This window comes from Chlamydotis macqueenii, chromosome 20 (genome assembly GCF_036417535.1).
Source record: "Chlamydotis macqueenii isolate bChlMac1 chromosome 20, bChlMac1.mat, whole genome shotgun sequence".
NCBI classification, from domain to species: domain Eukaryota; kingdom Metazoa; phylum Chordata; class Aves; order Otidiformes; family Otididae; genus Chlamydotis; species Chlamydotis macqueenii.
Genome location: NC_141575.1, coordinates 4,703,381 through 4,725,921, shown reverse-complemented (window position 1 = coordinate 4,725,921; position 22,541 = coordinate 4,703,381). Strand labels below are relative to the sequence as shown.

General features: G+C 45.7%; 3 protein-coding genes across 3 annotated transcripts; 1 reads left to right on the top strand and 2 right to left on the bottom strand.

The window, feature by feature from the left end:
- Positions 1-339: 339 nt before the first annotated feature.
- On the bottom strand, positions 340-4,810 carry SURF1 (SURF1 cytochrome c oxidase assembly factor). Its single transcript, XM_086763507.1, has 9 exons — positions 4,704-4,810; positions 4,020-4,101; positions 3,768-3,895; positions 3,330-3,412; positions 2,333-2,524; positions 2,056-2,128; positions 1,517-1,679; positions 1,112-1,193; positions 340-843 (listed from the first exon to the last, which is right to left on the bottom strand). The coding sequence occupies exons 1-9, from the start codon at positions 4,764-4,766 to the stop codon at positions 777-779; spliced, it is 933 nt and encodes a 310-aa protein (XP_086619633.1). The 5' UTR covers positions 4,767-4,810; the 3' UTR covers positions 340-776.
- A 26-nt stretch (positions 4,811-4,836) lies between these two features.
- Positions 4,837-8,054, top strand: SURF2 (surfeit 2). The gene is made up of 6 exons (XM_086763508.1): positions 4,837-4,991; positions 5,269-5,423; positions 5,646-5,749; positions 6,200-6,391; positions 6,987-7,153; positions 7,954-8,054. The coding sequence occupies exons 1-6, from the start codon at positions 4,884-4,886 to the stop codon at positions 8,035-8,037; spliced, it is 810 nt and encodes a 269-aa protein (XP_086619634.1). The 5' UTR covers positions 4,837-4,883; the 3' UTR covers positions 8,038-8,054.
- Positions 8,055-8,350: 296 nt separating this feature from the next.
- Positions 8,351-22,507, bottom strand: SURF4 (surfeit 4). The gene is made up of 6 exons (XM_086763997.1): positions 22,324-22,507; positions 14,446-14,632; positions 13,229-13,305; positions 12,567-12,610; positions 11,404-11,590; positions 8,351-11,176 (listed from the first exon to the last, which is right to left on the bottom strand). Exons 1-6 carry the CDS (start codon positions 22,369-22,371, stop codon positions 10,910-10,912), a joined length of 810 nt encoding a protein of 269 aa, XP_086620123.1. The 5' UTR covers positions 22,372-22,507; the 3' UTR covers positions 8,351-10,909.
- Between the last annotated feature and the right edge of the window lie 34 nt (positions 22,508-22,541).

Below are 22,541 nucleotides of genomic sequence, written 5' to 3'. Positions count from 1 at the left end.
ATGGGTTATATATACCAGGCTAACCAGATGGGGCCCTCCTGTCAGGTCTGTAATGCCTCTTCCAGGGCAAGAACGGTCAGTGAAGGCAGGCTGAAGTGGTGGGTGAAGAATCTAGACCACCTTCTTTCTGTTCCTTCCTGACTGCTGACTTGGTCTTGTGGCATTGTCAGAGGCTGCCAAGCTTGATAAGGCTCCAGCTGAAGTAGCTGTCTATTTTTGCTAGCCCTCATCATGCTCTTCAAGGATACAGGCTGCCTTGCCCCGTTAGACTTGAGTATCCCCAGTAACCTTGAATCCAGGCCTGTCACTGTTGAGATGTAAGATGCACAACGCAAGTCACAAGGTGAGCACCTGCAGGGCCTCTTTATTTATTCTGATGCAACTGCAGTCAACCACTCCTGACTTCAGGAATGACTGCCTGGTGCAGAGACTGTGATTCACAAAATCCCTGGTCATCTCTTGGAAAATAGAGCAGTGGAGAAGTTAAAGTGTAGCTTACCACCAACCACAATAGAAAAATGTATCCTTTATAGATGAAACAGATTTATGCAGTACTGTCTCAACTGCCACTTAAAATTCTGAAGTTCGGTGCTTTCAAGCCGCAGCCAAATCACGCTGGCAGGAGCTCAGTTGCTTGAAGTCTGTAGCTTGGTAACTGCACACGTTTACTGAACATGTTGCCCTGAAATTCTGGGTGCTTCAGACTGCTGATCAGACTGCTGTCTTCTATCCAAGCCTGGTCTTGACTGTAGTACAGAAGAGATCAGGCCTTTCCCTCACCGAGGTATTTTTTGTATAAATTTTCTGTACCACAAGAATGAAGTGGCAGCACATAAGCCATACCTATGAAAGAAAGTAAAACCAAACTTGTACACCTTTAAGATGGACAGGGCCTCCTAAGTCAGCTGTGGTGCAATAAAACACCATTATTTCAAATCTTGCAAATGTTACTTAAATTAAAAGGCTTTAGGCTTGTGTAGCTTAAGAGCTCATCCAGTCTCACTGAGGCAGGAGCACAAATGGCTCCCTTGCTTTCAACAGAACGCAGTTTAAAGCTTTACCTTCAAAAAACCGCATGGAAGGTCAGCCAAATGCTGGCTGCGTGACTTACCAGGTGACGATGTACTGCATGTGCTCATTTCTGAGGCTCACTCTTGTCTGGCCTCCGATGGGCCCCCCTGGGACTGTGCTTCCTATAGGTACAACACAGGGCAGAAGTTAAATCTCCAGTCTGTACCACGTGGAGCTGCCCTTGCTGTGAGAAACGGGATGAAGGCGGTCAGTCGCGTGGATACCCTGCTCCTCTTCCTCAGGCAATAGTGTTCTCAAGTTCCCAGCAAAGCCGGAGCTGCGAAGCTGGCAGCTCTACAGCAAGCGGCTGGTTGCGCTCAAGGCAGAGAACACACAGAAAAGAAAGCTGCAATATCTTTCCAAGCGCCCAGGGGAAATAACTAACAATGGAAAAGGGGGAGGCTGATGTAAATTGGAGGTGGGGTTGGGTTCCTCTGTGACTTACTGAAATCTGCATCGATAAAGATGGGCTCAGCGCCGGTCGCCTTTGCCATAGCCTCCAGGTCGCGGTAGTGCCAGCGGTTTTTCTCAATGTTGTTTTCAGGCACAAAAGGTTTCCGGGTTTCTGATAACCTCACCACCCCAGTGAGATCAATTTCATCTTCAATCTGAACAGAAAAGCAGAGGAGAAAAAAAGGAATCGTTCAAGATTCATTTCATATTCTGGCGTACTAGGTCTTGGTAGAAAAACACAGCACTTGTGGGTTCTGATTATAAATCAGCTGGCCATGCCCTGCAGTGGGGCAGTGCTGTAACACAGCATGGAAAAAGGCAGATCAAGAACAGCTCCTTGTTTGTAAAAAACACTATTTACTTAACAAAAAAGGGGGAAGAAAGGGTTTATCTTCTGTGAGAAGTGCAATGACTATTTAAGTAACTTCCCACCATGCTGAACACAGCTACTATGTTTCCAGGTTTGTCAGTAGTGCCTCTGGCAATCGCAGGGCAAAAAGTAATGCACAACATTCCCTGTGTCCCCCTTACCTGTCCCTTCAGCCTGGTCTCCGGTTTCAATTTCTTTTTGGGCACAAATCCTCGGTTGACTAAAATCGTGACCCTACAGTTACATAAAGAAGCACGCTCGTGAGTAAAAGGAAATTTATTCTGCTGCTGCCTAGAACTAAGTACCAAAGACAGAAGCAACCTGTATGTTTGGTGCTTTTTAAGGGAGAGGGAGCAATTTATGTGAACCCAACCACTGCGATTCAGCTTTTCCAAACCAGTGAGTTGCTCACATGAAGCATGACTTTCATTGACTTACCCTAGTTCTGTGCAGTAGAAAGGAGTAATGACATTTGCTCCATTTTCTGGGTGGGATGTCAGCCGCCCAGCTTCTCTGGCTTCTCGTTCAGGGTCCACAAATGACCGAGGCAAAATATAGAGCTCCTTGGAGTGGTCGAAATGCCCTCGGACCTTTACAGGTCTGTACTCCAATTCCTTCAGTTCCATGGGGCTGCATGGAACAGGATGAAAACAAAATCATGGCTGCGATACGCAAATCAAATCAGGGGATTTTATGGTGGGATTCTCCTTTTTCTCTAATGGTTCACTGTAGGACCAGCTGGCAAACAGATACGGAAGACAAACACCTCATGGAGTAAGCAGCTGGCTTACTATTTTATTACTATCAGTGTAAATCAAGTCAAGATGATCATGAGTATGCAGAAAGCAGTTCTTTTCCATGATATCTGTAACCCAGTGCCACTTCAACGACACACACAGCAGGAGGATATACTGCATGTGCATCCACCCAACAAAGAGCATTTCTTTCCCACACCAGACCATGAAATCAAACAACTGTTCTGACAGTTGTGCCGTATGGCCAAGCGACCTTAAAAATCTCTCTCATATCTGACACAACTGCTCCACGCTTGGGGCAGGGCCTGCTATTGATCCAAGACTCCCTGTTGCAGGAGTAATCCCTTTGGGACATCACAGGCACCAGCTACCAAGCCCTCCTTCTCCAGGAGGATTACATACGGTACGAGCTACACACCACATTCTCCTGAAGAGAGATTCATCCTTTGCACATGCATTTAGAGTATCCCACAGAGAAGCGTTCACATCCTCTTAATAAAAATAAAAATATTAACAGGATGTCTATCTTTCTAATTTGCTTGCACATCCTGACTCCCATTGCATTCCTTCGTTGTCACACAATTTAGCTTAGTATAAGCTCATTAGCGCAGGGACCATAGCCAATATCCCCTGCACACTGTCAGTGCTCTGTAGACAATAAACTGTCTCAGCTTCCTTACTCTAATGTCAGAGGGATGGGCTCTGATGTAATTCTTGACGCCAGTTGTGCAATCAAATCTAATTTCCACTTTCGTCGCTGAACCTGAAAGTACACAAACACAAAAGTAATTCCTTGCTGTAGAACAGAGTGATGTCATAAACCCAGCAAGCCTTAAAAATCTTTGTCAAAGGTTTTTCCTCAGACCTGGCCAAAAACAGGGTAATTGGAGATAAGAAAATGCAGGCTACTGACTTTGAGGAAATATTTACACGGAAATAAAAGTGAAAAAAAAAAAGAATCTCTCCTTTAAAGACTTAAAAATGGACACTTGGAAAACAGAAAGTGTGTGAAGTCTTTACCCTGTGTGTGACTTGAACTAGATTAAACAGCCAGAGATGGAAAAATCTGACAGCCCTCAAGTGCTCATCTCTTGAAAAAATGAAATGTTTATTTGTACCTGCCAAGTGCCGAGACAGAATGCCGTCAGAGGGACCAGGAAAAGGCCCCATTTGATAAAGACGTCCTCTCCTGGTGCATCGGCAGCTGTTGTAGAACTTCGTGGTCTGCAGAACCTCAAACAAACATCTAGAGAAAAACAGAATGAGGAATAGGATTTGTACAGGAAAGGAGATGCCAAATTCCTGCAGAAAATGTCACCTCTTGGTATAAGGTTGAAACAGGGCAGAAACCCAAACAAATCTTTTCTTACCTTTGGTCTGCTGGACCAGAACAGAACCTGCTTTAGTTAAGGGATACCCAAAAAACGTTCTTCTGATCACGCAATGGGATACCTACACGAAATAAGAAAGATCTGCTTTGTGAAATTTGTATCTAGATGACATCAGTTGCCTCAATGACTGCATGCACGAAATTTTGTTTACCCACGGATACGTCTCGTCTGAGCAACCACCTGTGAAACTCGACAGGTGAGGTTATAATTTAGAAAAAAAAAAACTAAATCAAATTCCAGTTCCAGAGCTGACTATAGCACAGCAAACGATCTATCCCTTTCCGTCCATGCCATCAGCAAACGTACGCACCATCTCCATTTGCAGTTGAACTAGCCGCCGGCCGCGCACCCGCCCGCCGTGCTGGAGCGGCACAGGGAGCCTTTCTGCCACCGCCCCCGCTCACGTTTACCACCGCTTCGTCCCGCGCCGTGAAACCGGTCCCCACGCCCCGGCGAGGGGGCACCAACCCACTGCAGCCGAAGCCCGGGCCCCGCCGACGGAAGGGCGGCGGCTGGGGGAGTCCGGCCGGACCCGCGTACGGCGCCGAGCACCGCGGGGGGACGGGGCCCGGACAGCATCGGGGCCTCACCCGGCCTTGGCGTAGGCCTGGGCCCGGGCCCGCTTCCCCCAGCCCGGGCCCGGCCCGGCCCCGCTCCCCTCACCTGGCCCCGGCGCTCCCGCAGCAGCCGCGGTCCCGCACGCAGCAGCAGCCTCCCCGTCGCCATGGCAACGCCGCGACCGTTCCCCGCGCTGCCACGCACCTCCGGCCCGGAGCCGGCCGCCCCTCTCTATGGTGCCGGCACCGGAAGTGGCGGCGCGCTCCTCTCTGCCGGCGCCGCTCTATGGCGGGGCCGGGGCCTGGCGGCGGCGCGGCCATGGCGGAGGTGCCCGAGGAGGAGCGGCTGTTCCTGCGGCAGCACCCGCTCCTCAGCCTCACGGAGCCGGGCAAGGTGGGGCTGGAGCCCAGCCGTGCGGGGCCGAGGGGCGCCTTGAGGGCCGGGGCCGCCGGCGGAGGGGGGCCATGAGGGAAGGCCGGGGCCGCGTCCCCTGAGGGGACTGTGAGGGGGGACAAGGCCGGTTGGCGGCAGGCCGGGGAGGGTGCCCGGGGGCTTTTCTCCAGCTGTGGAAGTCGGAGGAGGGCGCTGGTGGGAGCTTGAGGTCTCCCCTGCCCTGCCAGCTCTGGGGCGATCCCCTGGGCTTCCCTGACCAGACATCCTTTTCCTTCAGGTGAGATGCAGGCTGACAGGACACGAGATGCCATGCCGGCTGTCGGAGCTGCAGGCTTATACTAATGGCAAGAAGTATCAGCGGCTGATAAAGACGGCCAGAGAGTTTGACTATGGCAAGTTTGAGCCCCACATAGTGCCCAGCACAAAGAATCTGTACGTATTCTCCCTCTTGTGTGTTTTGCTTCACGTTTTGTTCAATCTCAGACTTAAAGTGGTCGGGTTTTGCAAAGTTCTTGAGTGTCCGTGGGTTTTGGGAGACTGGGAAAGTCTTATAAACTATTTTTCAAGTTTGAGCACAGAGCTTATGAGTGAAAAGTTATTAATAGCATACTTAACCTCTGTTGCTGGCTCCTTCTGTCTTTCTGTGTCTGTCAGACACCAGTTGTTTTGCAAGCTCACTCTCAGACACATCAACAAGTTTCCAGAGCACGTGCTGCGTCATGTCAAAGGGAAGCGCTACCAGAAGGCCCTAAAAACTTGTAAGTAGCTTTTCTGAAGACACAACCACCAACTTTTTTTTTTTTCCTGAGCTGTTGAGATTCCAGTAGCTCTACATGAAGGAAGGGGGTAAATTTTCTTCAGTTTGACAGGAAGGTACTGCTGTTGCTGTGTGTGCTGCTCAGCTAGGAAGGAAGATCCCAGATGTAGGAAGCAATGAGCCTCTAGCAAATACCTTGGAACATCCTTACTTGAGAGGAGCGGTTCTAAAACTTCTCCAGGGTGGTTCACACCTCCAGCACGGCCTCTGCGTTAATGTATTTCCCATCTTTCATGGTCCACAGTATCATTGTAGGTTACATCAATGTATATGAGAGCTGGAGCTTGACGTACTTTTGAGTTGCATTTAATATAAGCTAGAGTTGGACATGGAAAGGAATAGGGTGACTGGGTGGCCTTGCTAAGTGCTGCCTGACTCCTTGCGCTATTAGATGAGGAGTGCCAGAAGGAAGGAGTGGAGTACGTCCCTGCCTGCCTGCGACAGAGGAAGCAGCGGACGCAGCACCCTGATGAGCACATGAACGGGAGCAGGCAGCCGTACAGAAAAGAGGAATTCTGGGAGCCACAGTCCAGTGATGAGGATGGAGAGGAGACAGACGACAGCATGAGCGACTTGTACCCACGTGAGTGAAAACGTTGGTATCATCTGTGTCCTGAAGGGAGTTTGTTAGCTCATTTTCTCCCCGCTTCTTTTTGCTGCTCCCTGCTGCTCGCGTGCCAGAGGCATGTGACTTGCATCCAGTTCGGGATTCTTGGATTTCAGGAAAGCTTCCCACTGCCAAATAAGAAATAGCAGTTATCACCAAGTAATAACCTGAGCTTACCATGTAAGGTGTGAGGGGGAGAGATACAAGATTCCCTGGGATTTGCTGCTATAGGTGTCTCCACAGCAAGTGCTCCCGTCTGATAGGAGTGGGTCAGGCTGTTGTGCTGACTGAGGTCTGGAGGCACTGCCTTGCTGTGGGAGAGCGGAGGTCTCACACCACAGAACTGTGCTGAGCAGTTCCCAGAACGGGGCTAGCGAGAGCACCGGGCACATTCCTGATAAAACACCACTGTGCTTATTATTTCCCAAGTCCTTCAGTAGTGACATATATATGCTCGGGGGCTGAAAGCAGCTTGGCAAATCACCTTTAAGATGTCCTCAAAGTAAAGTTAGGGAGAGGCAGAGCCTGTGCGCATAGGGCACTGATCCTGAGCTACATCTTTGTATTTTAGCTGCACTCTTCCCAGAAAAAAGCCCAGCAGCTCCACAGACCGCAAAGGGCAGCAATGACTTTGCAACAGACAGCGAGGACGAGGGGACCAAGCCCAACGGTGGCATGAACGGAGAGGACAGCGAAAGAATGGATGTCGGCAGAACGGCTGGCAACAAAAGGGGAAAGGTGGGAGTCACAGTGCTGTGTGCAGCACCAGGGGAGTGGGGAGCCGGGATCCTATCCTGTAGGTGTTTGTCTGATCTATTCCTGTCTGAGAAGGTGCAAAGCTGTTCAGAATAGACTTTCCCCAAGTGCCAGCTGCTGACTTGCATCCTGAGGTGTGAATTACTACCAGTAAATGTTTATCCTGCCTGCTCTAACGAGGGTGGTTCCTGTCTGTATAAACGGCTCATCTTTGATGGGATCCTGCTGCATGCTGTCCTTACAGGGAGACTGAAGTGTGTCTTGTAGGTTGCATAATCTTCCTCCCCATACACACAGAGACCTGTTAAACCCTTTTGAAGTCACAGGGTCCTTCTAGACCCTTTTTCTGCCTCTTTTGAGGAGCTGGCCAGGTCCTGCCTTACAGGACATACCCTGATTCTTCCATTTGGGAAGCAGGCAGATGTTATCCACATAAAGGTGGATAAACCTTTACCTCTCTGAGGCAGCCCCTGAGAAAGGGGCTGGATCCTTTAGAATTGTATCAAACTGCAAAGTTAAGGCTGGATAAAGTTTAGGCTCCTTTCTACAGGGAGAGTGTCACTGTTTGCATCTATTGAAACCATATGCCTGCCAGAGAAATGAATGTGAATTTGCAGGATAGGGCAAGGAGATCCTGGCCAGCTCTGTACCCAGGGCTGTGTTTGTTCTGCCTCTGTTGGAACAGCGTACCACACTCAGGTTTTTTTCTTTAAGCTATCTTGGGCAGAGCTGGATTTTGGGGTTTGAAAATAAGCTGATTAACTTTTTTTTTCCCCCTACAGAAACAGTCAGGCCCTTTAAAGAAGAAATTCAAGAATCACCATCACAAACCCAAGAACTTCAAGAAAGCAACCAACGGCAAATAAATTTTATGATAAATACATGGTCTGAAGCCTGTTGTATAACAGTTCTAGAAGGCTAGAAGTGTTTGCCCATTCCAGTGAACTGTTACAGCTGGGGAAGGGGAGTAGTGAGGTAGAACGAAGTTGCACTGTAACAGCCTCAAGCTGGCCACCACCCCAAAGGGAAGGGCGACTGCTGCAGTCAGGCACAGGCAGCCCAGTGCTCAGCCCTCTTTTTGGAAAGATGATTTTCAGCAGGCAAGAGAGAAAGCACAAGACCACTGACCAGCATTGCCAGGTAGTTTTCTGTGGATCGCCACCAGTCACACACGCTAAGTGGATACAAAGATGCCATTGTTTTATTTTGATTGTTTCAAAAAATCAAAACATTTTCAAACACAACTAAGGTACAAAATACAGCATAAAATGAGAATTTATACTTTTTTTTTCCACATAGAAAGCAAAAATATATTCAGAATGAATTCCAGAACACTTTGCAGAGCCAATTGATAGCTGACATCCTGCTTGTGAGAGCTTCTCAGCCATGGGAAGAGGTCACTGTATTTTTGGGAGATGCATGAATACAGCAGTGTATGTAGGAAACCAGGATCTTCTGCATCAGGACTCACAGTTAGTAAGTCTGCATATTGCGCTGCCTAGAAATATCTTGTAATGCCCTCCACCTAACAGCCCCTTCAGTACCAAAGTATTTCTACTGCAAGGGACAGTATCAGTTCCGTTTCTGGGGTCTTTAGTTGGAAAGAGGACTTGATTTTTCACAGAGGAAACTGAACAGCATTTCAGACTAGTCCATAGTTAGGACACAAGGAAGTTGAAAAAACCAAGTTATGGGCTACTTTTTCCATGATCCCATTTATAAATACTACAAACATCAACAGCAGTTAAGATATGAGGATGGCTGCCTTGATGTAGCCTAACACCATTCTAGGACCTGCAGTGAAACTGAGCAAAAGCATCCTGTGCTGTGTATCCGTAACTGAAAAGACAGGCACAGTGAACACTTGAGGTGAAAACTTATCTTGCAAAACCTATTTAAAAAGAAAGCCTTCTATGTGACCTGAACTTAAACACTAGCTTCCCCTCCCATCTACCCCCACATACCAGTTTGTTTCCTTCAGCAGCAGCACATCTTGCTATTACATAGGCTGTTTTCCCCTTAAGATGATGAAATCACTGGTTTAAGATTCAACAGTGCTCTTCTCTTTGTCATCAGTTCTCTCAGCCTAGTCTTCTCTCCTAAAATGCAACCGTTAAGCTGAACTGTCCAGGTCGGTTGTCCTTACTAGGAGACCCCAGTAAATAGCTCCTGCTGGAGGTGTTCAGCTGAATTACTCCTTGAAGAGCTGAGCAGCTTTCTCAAGGTAGACAATAGTGCAAGGGATCAATGTAATGTTAGCAAGTTGGTAGGACTCGTGCTTTCTAGAATTCTTTGATGATCTAGTGAAACAGGTTCACCTAGTTGACTAGCAGAGGACAAAATGCCTCCTGTGAGCAGCACTAAGCATGTTCATGGCACAGAGGTTGTGGCACTGAGAAGTGAAAACTGGGCCTTCCTGTCTCCTCACCATGATGCTGAGGAGTTCCTCTCTCTGAACATGCAAGTTACATCCCTGGCTGCTTATTCACTGCACAGGCTCTGCACTTGCATTCTTTAGCTATGACAGTTTGCATACAGAGTTGAGAACCAGGGCTATGGCAGCACACAGCCAGCTTTCACTGTTTCCTCCCTACACATCCCAGGTGTGGTCTGAGATGGCAGAGAGAAGGGGCTGTACTCCAGAGTTCAGCACCCCAGCTCTTCTGCTGTTCAGTCAGCTGGGACTTTTGCAGCCAGGAGACTGACAGAAGTGAACCTAAGAAGCAAAGACTACAGATTAGAAGACTGACTGCTCTCATCTTGCACGTAGTGCGTGCAGGGAAAAGGGGAGTTTCTGTAATTCTGAAGACACTTTCACTGAGAACCTGTAATTCAGATATGAATTTGGGGCACATATGGATTGCAGCTGGTTGATAGAGGAAAGGAGCTTTTATTATGGAACCTGCAGCACAACTTGGCTCCCTTCTTAGGAATTCAGGAGGGGCAACTTTGGGGAAAGAATGCTGAATAGAGAGTTCTTTTGGCACATAATTTTCACAGAAACTAACATTCTGTCTCTTCAGGAGTCTCTTCCCCTGCTTCCTTCTTTAAAACTGATTAGCAATACAGGATTCTCCCTTGTTTCCCTCAAGAGCAGAGCTGAGGCGAGGCATGTTAGAAAACCCCCCTCTCTTTTCGTACCTAGAGGGGGGGTACAACTACTTTGAGGGTTTTATTTTTGCCTTCTATTTGGGGGTAGGAAAGACCTCCCCTCTTCTTAAACAAAACAGAATTACAGGCCTCTGAGCAGCCAAATAACTGATTTTTTTTTTTTTAATGCTGCTTTTCACCTTGCTATAACCAGCAATGGAACTCCTTATGCACAAGACAGTTTTGATAAGAGCAAGAAAGGGGATCCACTTTTGTAGTTATAGCTAGAACCCAACAGCACACTGAATGATACAGCTGTATCTGCTCACAGTACTTCAAATTTTAAAACATTGCTGACATTAAAGACAGCAAACCTTTCTACTGCAACTCACTGAAGCATCAGCAAAACGCAGGTTCCTTGGGTTAGTTCCAAATCTAGGAAGTTAGAATAAGCCTAGGCAACATTCCTTGAAGAAACAGGATTTCATCTATTATATTACTGGTGCCACTGTAAATCAAATTCAAAATATCTGTGCCTTTCATAGGAAGGGGGCATGTACGTGTAAAATGCTGGCAGTTTTTGTTGAATCCATAGAGAATCAGTTCTGGACTTAATACGTTATGTCCCAAGAAGTGTTGCTATTCCTGTTACCACTCTTTTTTCTTCTCATCCATGGAGACTCCACCAGGGCCCAGTGCAACGACGAGGAGGAGCCCTCCAATTACAGACATGGTCTGGAAGAAATCATATTTAAGGAAGTCATGCATGGGCTTGTAGGCTGGGACGGTCCAGAAGGCATTGAAGTAGATATTGATGCCAAACAGCCAGATGACTAGAGTCAAGGCAGCCAGCTTAGTCTTGAAGCCAATTGCCACCAAGATAATCAGGGCTGTGCCCACAATGTTCTGCAGAATCTGCAAGAAAAAAAACAAAACACACAAGAGTAAACAAACTTCAGAGCAGAGCATGGATAAGTTCAGCAGAACAAGTTGTCATGGCAAAGATTTAACAACTTTTCTAAATATAATTCTACTAAAAAAATAGACTTAAATGATAAGCATTGAGTAGGTCCTACAGCCAATCTGGGAGTTGGTACACTATTCTAGTTCCTTGACTCCTACTTTTATACTCAGATACTTACAGAAAAGAAGTTCATATCGAAATGTAGCAGTGTCATGAACATGAGGACCAGCAGCACACGGCCCCCCAGCTGCATGTACTGCTTAGGAGAGCTTTCTCTCATGGTAGGGACACCAGCAAACATGCTCTTCCCCTCTGAGCGTGACTCAGCCAAAAGCAGCAGCAAGCCTCCCCCAAGGGCAAGGTTCCTACAGAAAGACAAAAATGGGGAGAGGAAAAAAAAAAAGGCAGTTTATTACAGTTTGCATTGACCTATAGATTTAAAGTCTTATCTGACAATTTCAACTCAGTAAGAATCTGCATGCTAGTGAGGAGTGACCTACTCTGCACCTTGTGATGCGTGTCTGTATTAGACTCCACAGCTGAAACAGCAGCATTGTACACAACAATGATTCACAAGAGCCAGTGTAGACACACACAGCCTGCCAGAGAAGTGGCACAGCTGCTTAGCATCTGTTACAGCATGAATTTAGTTGTGCTGAAGTTATTCTGTACCTCAGGTTTAGCCATACGTGCCAAAGTAGTTCAGAGGTTGCTCTGAAAAAACAGAGCAGCAGTACTGCTAAAAGTAGTTACACATTTACAGGGTTGTAGTAAGCCCAGAGTATAGTTCCTGTGCTGACCCCTGCCTTCCCCTCAAAGGAGGGGGGTGAAAAGGTGACAGACAGCCACCACTCAGGATTTGACAAGAAAGCTCATGTTTAAGAGCCCTGTTTTCTACTTAGGGAAGATTTAAAATCCCAGAAACCACTCTAACACCTACATGCTTCAGTTTTCTTGGAAAATTGCTTCAGTCATGCCTAAGCACAGTTGCTATTTTAGCCATTTAGGAAGTAACAGCAGCTCACTGATCCAGTCTAGACAGTTGTTAGTGAGCTCTCAGCAAGGACGTTAGTAGCAGAAGCACTTAGATCCTAGTGGATTAGGATTAGTCTTTCCTTTCCACAGCACTGAGCCTGCTGTCTATGGTTTAATACAGATATAGATATCTGTGTTAAATATATAGATATATATATTTTTTTAACTGCTGTCATTGCTTGTTCAATCTAAGTGCATAATTTATAATTTTTTTTCTAGTAAATACTACGTACAATTTCATCTGTCGAAGAGTGGCAGTGACAGTTTTCACTCTGTTTTGATAAAAACTTTAAGAAGTAGACGTACCTCATCAAGAACTTCAGGTCCCATAGAATGCTGTACGCAATAGTCTAGGCAAAGAAGAAAACAGGTTAAAACACCATATAAATTACACTGAAGTTCTGAGTCGATGTTGTCATCTCAAGCCTGTACCACCCATAGCAGAAGTCAATTAGAAGTACGTTATACAGAAGAAAACGAGGTAGGTTACGTGAATGTGGTCCAATGGGTCAGTGTAAAACGGGGAACAGAAACCAGGATTTTACTTGTGCTTTAGCCCCCACAAAAATTGACTGGTTCTGAACAAAGACACTACTAGCTAGAATCCTTTGTGATGGGGATAGTCCTTTATAGAAGCTGTGTGCTGAAGGGCAAAGCAACTGGAAGTTCCTCATTTGGCACATTACTGACATACAGGTAAATTGCAAGTTACTTCTGCTAAGCTGGTCAAGGTCAAGCATTGAATCAACATCTCCAGCTGACTAATTGCAATTACAACTACGGATCTATTGGGCACATCAGAAGAAAAGAAGCAGCAAAATAGTTCAGTGCTATTGAGGGCTGGCACTAGGCCAGGGTGGAGAAATATTCCAGGGTTGCAAGCTGTATTTAAGTATGTTGGTAGTACTGGGGCTAAGAGAAGATTTGAAAGACAGGGTTTAGAAGGGCTGAAGACTTAAGCCTCCTACCTGTAATGCTATAATTCCAAACAGTCCAAAGCAGGCATATTGCACAAAGTTCCTACTCAGCACCAGGATACAGCCGCCTGAGTTGGGGAAATTGAACACAGTTACACTTCTGGCTTGCATAGGAAAAGATGCTGCAGGAATGCTGACTTGTTTTGAACTGAGCAGACTCTGATTTCTTTCAACTGTGCCACAGAGAACATCAGGCAGGAAATGTTAATGGCACACTGGCACAAATCAGTTTGAGAACCAAGAAGTCTTAGTGCATTTTAAAATACTTTATAACTCCAGAAGTATCTTTTATAAAGGGTAAGCACATGCTGAATGCAGTCTCCAACACACAGCACAGTACAGCAGCTATCAGAGTTAAAGCATTAAAAAAAGTTAAAAAGAAACTCAACTAATCATGGATTTTTCCTTTTTTTTTTTAATGAGATAACTGTTAGGGTAAACAAGCTGGACTCCTTTTTCCTTGAAAGCTCTTGTTTTATATCCTTCAAGTCTTCTGTCAAAGCACTGACAGCCTTTGACATGAGGACTGGTAACTACATTAAATTAAGCAGACTCTACACAAAAATATGAGGGTAAAAAAAAACCCCAGACACAAGAAATTAGTAGAGCAATCAAGAACAGTAGATCAGGGGCATACCAAACAAAATAATTTTGCTTCTCTTCATTTCTAATACCCTAAATCCACCTAGCACACAGAGAAACCCTGCTTCTGGGATTATTTTGATTCCTGGGATTTGAAAGTCTGACACAAGCACCTCTCTCAGGCTTAAGTGTACCAACTGCAGGATAACACTTTGCCATTGAGATTAATACCCATAAAATCCACAGGCTGAGAAAGTCTTAACACTGCCCTTTTAAAAAAAAATATGAGTATTTCATTTAGAGAATTCAGGTGGCACGGTATGTGTTTATACATGCATCTACAGAATTGAAAACAGATTGTCTTAATGGCTTTTTGGTAGATCTGACTCAAAAGTAGCGTGTCACAAGAAATTCTGTAAGATTACTTCCACAAAAGGCTGAAGCAGGTCCATTAAGAGTTCTTTTCATTCAGCCCATGTAGTACTATCAGTTCTAAGCTGTCAACGGCTATTAAGAAATTGGTGAGACATGCTGCTCTTACATGATTCACAGTGCTTACATGAGCCAGAATGGCAGACAAGGTGGATGCCAGAGCACTCCAGTGTAACAGCCTTAGAGCCACTTACTCAGCTGTCCAAAGAGATTTATGAAGACAAAGACGGAGGCCAGGAAATAACCACAGTTCCACGTGCCATCAATGTAGTCCCTCTGTTCACTCCACTGGAACCACATGCGGATGCCATCCTCCAGGAAGGTGCTGATGAGGCACAAGCGGGCCACATGAGGGAGGTACTGCTTCGTCACCCTCAGGAACTGCATGGGCAGACAGAATCGTTAGCAGGGAAGGCAGGCAAGATGATACTCAAGGCACAACAGATCCATGTGCTCTGCAGACTCTGAAGTCAACTGTTCTCATGCACACAGGGTCAACGTCTAGAGAGAAACACATACTTGGGACTTGTATTTAATAACATTCTTCTCCATTCCAGTTTGAGAACAGTTGGGAGCAGCATGGGAAACCTGTCGTCATGCTCCACCCAAAGAGCGTTTTGGACAAGGACTTTTTATGTAAGGGGAACCGTGTTTTCACGGAGCTCTTACTAGATGAAGGCTGACCTTGGTTTCAGTTTGTCTATCTCAGGGTTTCATATTACAGCTCGACTATCAGATAGCCAGGAGCTGAAAGGGCAATCCTACTCCCCCTCACATACTCGGGCACTCAACACCCTGTAACAAACTGATTCAGTGAGTCAGGCTGACAGAAGACTAACTCTGTAAAAATGAAAAAACATTAATAAGCTTTCTGCCAAGCTACTTCTAACAGCTCAGAAAAGCAACAGTACAAAGCATGTGTACTTGTGTAGCAGCAGCAGCTATTAGATCAGTGTGGCCGTTGCAGGAAATTGCACCCCCCATCCTCTATGCAAGTATACACAGTTTCTCCTTCCAGTAAAAACAGTATCCTCTACAGAAATAAAATAGGCATTTATATGTACAATTCAGTGTAGTAACTAAAAGGAAATTATATCATCACGCAACAGATGCTGAACCTTAGTTCTTGGGAATGCAAGATGTATCTGGTCCCACAAACTCCTTCCTCCTGCAAACTCACTGATTAGTTTGCTCTACAATTACAATAATTGTAACGGAACAAACACAGAATCGCCAAAAAGGGTCTAGATTAGCATGCTCTATAGGACTGTGAGGTGCACAGGAAAACTGCCTGCCTCTGGATTATGACAAGTGCTTAACTGCCACTCAGTTTCCTAAGCAGCACTGGTTATTACTTAACGGAGACTTCCACTAGGATTTGCATCACTACCCCGAGTGATTCATGAAGTAACTTCTGAAAGTTTATTCTTGCCACAGTAATTAGTAAATACTAAAGGCTGTTCCAAATCCTACACAAATGACAAGCCTTGCTTACTGTGTAACTGAAGATTATACAATCCTAGAATGGCTTGGGTTGGAAGGGACCTTAAAGACCATCCAGTTCCAGTCCCCCTGCCCTGGGCAGGGACACCTTCCACCAGACCAGGTAGCTCAAAGCCCCATCCAACCTGGCCTTGGACACTTCCAGGGATGGGGCATCATGAGAAAAAAAAAAACCAAACAAAAAAAAACAAAACCAAAAAACCCCAAAAACCCAAACTACGCACATCTAGCAAACATGCTTAACAGTTAATATCAGGACAAAACTACACTAGCTGTACTGCATGCATCCAGAGTCTAAGGGTCAAGATTCAAGTTAATCAAGTGCCTTTAAAGTACAGCTGTACGCTGACTCAGGACTGCCACTTCAGGCTTTTTTAAGCCATGTTAACAGTTGGAGACATGAGTCAGAAGGAAATTTGTGATCTTTGTCACCAAATGAGACACACACATCATGGTTTTCAGCTTTCTCCTCTCCTGGATTTCACTGGGCATTTTGGCAAACTTGCTGAGGAATACTAAGGATAAAGTTCTGGAAATAGTACAAAACCAGAAGTGGTTTGTAAAGTAAGTCTGCCATGTCAAGACACAGAACAGGCAACTTTGGTCTAGAAGGAAATGAAAGAGGACAAGCGCTGAGCATCTGTAAGAAAAGGAAAAAAACCACTGCTGCAAAAAGGCTAAAAAAGAAGCAAACATGAGAGGATATCTGCCTCCAGGCCTCATCTTTGTTGTTTTAGAGTCATGTGAGCTAATCTCATCTTCTCTTCCCTGAAACAACACAACTGCCCATAGTCCAGGTGAAGGAGCCAAGAAGGCATTTTACCTGTTCCTGTAGCATACAGAGGGAGTTTAACAGTACCTATTAAACATGAGTGTGCACATCCAATCAGCTTAAGACAAGTCAGAAAGACTGAAGCACAAGCCAGCTGCAGTGCTAAGCAACCTTATCACGATACTCATCATCTCTGGACATCTGTAACTCATGTGGCTGCATTTACTTAGCCACACAGAAGCTGAAGCTCCTGTACACAACAAGCTTAAAGTAAATAAGCTTCAGTAACAAACTGTATGAACAAAAATTGAGGCAAAAAGAACAACTAGCTACAGAGATCCAGAGAGAAAGGAAGAGAATAACTACAAGAGAACATAACAGACATCAAGTGATTTTTACAGTTAGAGGATTCGGGTATAAATCACTTAAGTAATTTAACTAAGGACAGAGTCACTTATAAGAAACAGGAGATCACAAAATCATAAAATAGTTTAGGTTGGAAAAGACCTTTAAGATATAATCAAGTCCAACTGTTAACCTAGCCCTGCCAAGTCCACCACTAAACCATATCCCTAAGCGCCACATCTACAACCCTTAAATACCTTCAGGGATGGTGACTCACCCCCTTCCCTGGGCAGCCTGTTCCAACGCCTGATAACCCTTTCAGTGAATGAATTTTTTCCTAATACCCAATCTAAGCCTCCCCTCCTGCAACCTGAGGCTATTTCCTCTTGTCCTATTGCTTGTTACTTGGGAGAAGAGACTGACACCCACCCAGGTACTACCTCCTTTCAGGCAGCTGTAGAGAGCTGTAAGGTCTCCTCTCAGCCTCCTTTTCTCCAGACTAAACCTCAGTTCCCTCAGCTGTTCCTCCCAAGACTTGTGCTCCAGACCCTTCACCAGCTTCATTGCTCCAACACCTCAACATCTTTCTTGTATTGGGCCAGCAGAGTACGCCAGCCCAAGCCATGAGCAGCCAGTTTCTCTAGGAGAATGCTGTAGGAAACGGGGTCAAATGCTTTACTAAAGTCTAGGTAGACAACATTCACAGCCTTTACCTCATCCACTGAGGAGGTCACCTTGTCACATGAGATCATGCTAGATCTCTAGAAGTAGGACTGCACTAATAGCACCAGACATCCTTGTTTTGTCCCTGCACAACATTAGCAACATGTGGCTCAAACACTGCACCCTGAGACCACTTCCTACTTCCGTTACGCATCACACAGATTAAAGCAGCACATATGGGAAACCTGGTAGCTGCAGTTAATAAACATATGCAACTAAGACACAGGACTTGAAACACACACTCCACTAAGCACAACACATGTACGCCAAAACAAAACTGTTGAGACTGATGGAGGTGGTAGTGTTAAACTCATGTCATCAAGTAACTGGATGGCTTATTCTGCTATGGGCTTTGCATAAACTGTTCTTAACACGTACTGCCTTCCTTGCAAGGAGGCAAAACATCTTGAGAAAAGACAACGATATGCTAAAGTAAAACTATTTTAAAGAAGAACAGCTGGTTCTGTGTTGGCAGCCAAGTCACTAACACACACCAGAGGGGCTTTGTGTTGCCATTTCCCCCTCTAATAGGATTAGAAAGGCAAAGACAGATTTCAATGCTCCTCTTAGTTTAACAAGCAAAGATGCACAAGAGGATCCAGGGATCCCTAAATCAAGTCTCTGCTCAAAACCTATTTGTCAAAAGGAGGCTTGAAATATTCAAATCCATACAGGCCTGCCCAAAAAGAGGTAATAGTGTTTCTGTTTTGACTCTTGCCATGCTTTCCAAACTATATCCCACCTCCAACAGTCTCAAATTTGTTACAAACCCAGTCCCTCTTGTTAAAATTGTACATACCATAGCATAATTGCAGGTATTTTAAGACCAATATACAGCCAGGAGTTGGGAATTTTTGCTGTCATCTAGATATACTCTGTCCAAACATAGAAACCTTTTCTGTGTGTGTACACATTATGTTCTCGGATCAGGGAAGTTATGACCATGGTGATGAACAGCAGTCTGCTAATCTGCACAGAAAGCCCTCTTGTGGGCTGCACAGAATTATTCATCTGGAGCTTTTGAAAAAGCCATATTCCAAATATCTAGCTTGTATCCACGTAAGACATCGCTTTGTTCTGGGAGGACAGAGACCTCTAGCAGCCTGAGACAGCAGTAATCTTTTCCGGAACAGGATGCTCAATCCTCTGGTAGAGAGGAAAAAATCACTTCCTTTCACCCACTTGTATCTATCCACTCAACGAGATCCCACATAATAATCACAAGGACAGTAACATCCATCACATTGGGCTAATCAATGTCTACAAGTTATTTATAAAAACTGGGAACAGAGACTTTCTCATTTATTTCAAAAGACAAGAGAGCTCTGACCCACTAGAACACTGCCAGCAGTCTTAATGAGGTTTTTACTTGCAATAAAATTTCTCATGACTATGCTCTTTCACTCCTGAAGTGTGCTTTATACCAATTCCCTTTTCCAAAAGACTATTTATTAAGGAAATCTTTACAATGGTATTTATTAGTCATGCATTGCATTTTGCTATCTCACTTTATGGGAAGATTCTTTTCCAGCCTAACTAGAATAGGTTATCTGGCTTATAACGACAAAGGATCAGTGCACTGACAGGATTATGTTACCAAGAGAGTTTCCAAATTCAGGTTTTTTAATATAAAACACTAAAAAGTCCAGACTAACAATGAAAGGTTTTCTTCTCCCTCCTGTTTTCTGCAAAGCAGGATACAGAGATGTTAGAATTAGCTGAAAAACAGTGCATCAGCATTTATATTGGAAAATTAAATAAAACCCCCAGAGTCTGGTTCTCCTTTAGAGCCCTTTCACTGCAGTACAATGACTCAATAGCCTCATTGCATTTTTGCCCATATTTTTTTCAGAACTGCAGAAATACCAGGCACCCACATGCCTAGAGATTATTACTGACATCAGAAAAGTTGCTTGAGATCTGCTCCCTCTTATGGGGATTACAGAGGAAAGAATCAGTTCTATAACCCTAAACAATCAGTACAGGCCCCAGATACAGCTACTTGCAGTACAATAGTGTCAGCAGCACATGGTGACTGCAGTGAAGGGCTTAGCATGTAATATTTTAACAAGAATCACTAAAAAAGGGCTTAACTTCTGAGTATGTAAGTTATTTAACTAATAACATTGGTCTGTCTTACGGCACTTCAAACCAAACCGACCCATAAAGCCTGTAGCTGGGCCTAATTCAGAACCAAGACCCCGATTTCCTTGCGCTGTGCATCACCCAGACTAAGAACCCTCTATAGCCTTTCCCACCCTCCCCAATATCTAATAAGTCGCCTTCTCTGAAATCGACAGGACCACTTCGCAACACCCGCCGAGTAGCTATCTCCTCCACCGCGGTCCTCGGACAGCGCAGACCAGAGCAGCTCGCCAGCCGTACTTTGCCCCCGCAGGTACAAACTCACGCTACAGCCAAGCTGAATTAATGACTAATTCTCATCACAAGTGATCCCATCACCAGCGTGGGTACTCACTTGACCTAAATCATGAGATTATTGAACCAACAGAAAAAAAAAATAAACTTTTTCTTTTCCTGACAGTTCAGCTCTCCAGTCCAGCGACAGAAAAGTGCCAGTGTGAGAGAAAAGTGGAACATAGCCTTGGGAGAAGTAGGACAACCTCCTTCACTGACAGCTAGCTGTCAGGCAAGCTTAGTTACCTTATAAGACCATGCCTTCAGTGTAGTTCAACCTGGATTAAGAGCCACTTGTTACTATTGAGTATCTTGGCATCTAAGGCATAATTTGCCAATTCAAAAGGAAATTACAGTGTTTGAGAAAAGTTAAGCTTTAGTATTTGAATTTAAGGAACAGATTATTCTTGCTTTTATAAGAGATATTCAGGACTTACTGAGAAGCCATGAAAGTAGCTGTAACATTGTCCCACAGGGCTTTTATGCTACAGAAATTAAGACTCATTAAGGTCTTGAACACAAGTACAGGGAGTGGAGAAAGCAAGGATATAATTGAGAATGTATTCAGCTCCAAGAACAGCCATTGTCCAGCTTCACTACTTCCGCCTCCATGAAGGGGAGTTTCAACACCATTTCAGCCCAGATGTTCCAAGTATTTTTTTTAATCCAAGATGAACTAACAGTTCCTACACTGCCAAGTGTTAACTTCTCAATATATAGCAAAGGTTATGGTTTTGTAAATCTCTCCACTCCTACACTGGTGTGACAAGGAGTTTTAGCAGCATACACAGGACTGAAAGGATCTGACTGTGCTACAGCGAAGCTATTTGGAGACAGAACCATCAAAAAAGTTACTTACTTGGAAAGCCATAAAAATTGCTTTGCAATCTGATGGGTAAGTGTACGCAAACACTCCAAATTCTGCAGCTAAAAGAAAGACTCATTTTTAAATAGAATGTGGCCAAGCATAAATAAAGTTGTGTCATTTAAAACTCATTTCAGGAGGAAGCGAACTGCATTTTAGCTGGACAAAAGAGCTTTCAGTAGTGTGAAAAAAAGGGGTGTTAAAGACATCTAGAAATAGCCCCACAGGAATAAACAGAAAGGCATTATAAAAAGGTCAGGACAAGTGTAAGTTTTGGCAAGTAATTTGAACATTACAGGGATAGTTTACTTTCTCCTCTAAAATAAGTGAGAGGAGAAGGTAAGTAGAGGATGACGAAGATGATCCAGGCATCCCTTAAACTGAATACTCCACACACTATAAGAAGCTGTCTCTAAAACAAATCTTCCATCTGGGCGTAGGGAGGAAGCGCAGAACAGGTTTTCCCAGTAAAACTCAGTTAAAGACACAGAGGCAGCACAGCCCCCTCAGAGCTGTGACGTGTTATCATGCACCACACAACTCTCACTGCTTCAAGAGTTAAAGAGTTGTAGAACCAGAGAGAATCAGATTTTCCAGAGAACTTGCTTAAGTATGATTAGATGCTGCCTCTTATTTTCAATTCGATGAATCACCATGACAGCAAAGATCTTTCTATCACAATCATCAGCAGATCAACTACTTCGACTCAAAGTATTCCTGCTCTCACATAAAATAAGAGATCACAGGCTTCTATTTAAAAAAGAAATCTGTAAGGGCGTCCACTGAAATAAACGTTAGAAGGATTACAAAACAACATCAGCTTGTTTGCTTCCCTTTTGCCCCAGTTCTAAGCACAGTACCGTGGTGCTGGCAAGCCTCTTCCAGTGTGGGTTTCCCGATATCAATCGGGGTTTAGATTTTTGCTTTCCTGTCACCACCACCTCACCCCAACCTCCCACACCCCTTTATGCTCTATTTGCCAGCCTAGACGGCTTGCAAGAAGACGAGAGCAGCTCGGCCTCCTGCTCTCTTTCCATTTATTCAGCCCTAGGGAGAAGAATTCGCCCGTTTCGCCGTACGAGCAGCCGCAGAGCTCACCGGGGGCAGGGGCCGGCCGCTCCCACAGGGACCCGGCCGCGGGGCCTGCTCCGGCCGCCCCCAATCCGCCGGGAGAAGCCGGGCCCTCAGCCTCCCCCGGGAGGCGGCGCGGCCGAGGGCGCCCACAGCCTCCCCGGACGGACAGGCCCCGAGACAGCGGCCAGGCGCCATCCCAGACCAGGCCCCTAAGGACGGCGGCCTAACCCCCCCCCACCCCCGCCCCCTCCATCCCATCCCCACCCCAGCGCGGGGCCCGCCGAGGCGCCCTCTCCCAGCCGGCCCGAGGGAGCGGCCCGGCGCACAAAGGCCCGGGAAGGAAGAGAGGAAGACGGGCGAACAGACACCCACCTGGTCCGCGAAGTCCTCCGCGGTGCTCATGATATCGTTCTGGCCCATGGCGGTAGGAGAGGAAGGGGGCAGCTGCTGCTGCTGCGCGCCTGGGGCCCGGCCTCACGCTCGCAGGCGGCCGCGGGAAGGGCGGGCGGGAAGCAGGGCAGCGCCGGGCCGGGCCGCCGCTCGGCTGCTGCTGCCACGTAGGCCAGCTCTTAAAGGCGCCGCGCGGGCGG

Excerpts from the sequence above, each read along its gene's own strand:
- SURF1 (XM_086763507.1), bottom strand. The coding sequence starts at position 4,766 with ATGGCGACGGGGAGGCTGCTGCTGCGTGCGGGACCGCGGCTGCTGCGG. Across the intron at positions 1,680-2,055 it reads AGACCAGGCTGAAGGGACAG|ATTGAAGATGAAATTGATCT; the intron begins GTAAGGGGGACA and ends TTTTCTGTTCAG. Across the intron at positions 844-1,111 it reads ATGCAGTACATCGTCACCTG|GTATGGCTTATGTGCTGCCA; the intron begins GTAAGTCACGCA and ends TTTCTTTCATAG.
- SURF2 (XM_086763508.1), top strand. The coding sequence starts at position 4,884 with ATGGCGGGGCCGGGGCCTGGCGGCGGCGCGGCCATGGCGGAGGTGCCC. Across the intron at positions 6,392-6,986 it reads CATGAGCGACTTGTACCCAC|CTGCACTCTTCCCAGAAAAA; the intron begins GTGAGTGAAAAC and ends TTTGTATTTTAG. Across the intron at positions 7,154-7,953 it reads CTGGCAACAAAAGGGGAAAG|AAACAGTCAGGCCCTTTAAA; the intron begins GTGGGAGTCACA and ends TTCCCCCTACAG.
- SURF4 (XM_086763997.1), bottom strand. The coding sequence starts at position 22,371 with ATGGGCCAGAACGATATCATGAGCACCGCGGAGGACTTCGCGGACCAG. Across the intron at positions 12,611-13,228 it reads TTGGAATTATAGCATTACAG|ACTATTGCGTACAGCATTCT; the intron begins GTAGGAGGCTTA and ends TTCTTTGCCTAG. Across the intron at positions 11,177-11,403 it reads TCGATATGAACTTCTTTTCT|ATTCTGCAGAACATTGTGGG; the intron begins GTAAGTATCTGA and ends TTTTTCTTGCAG.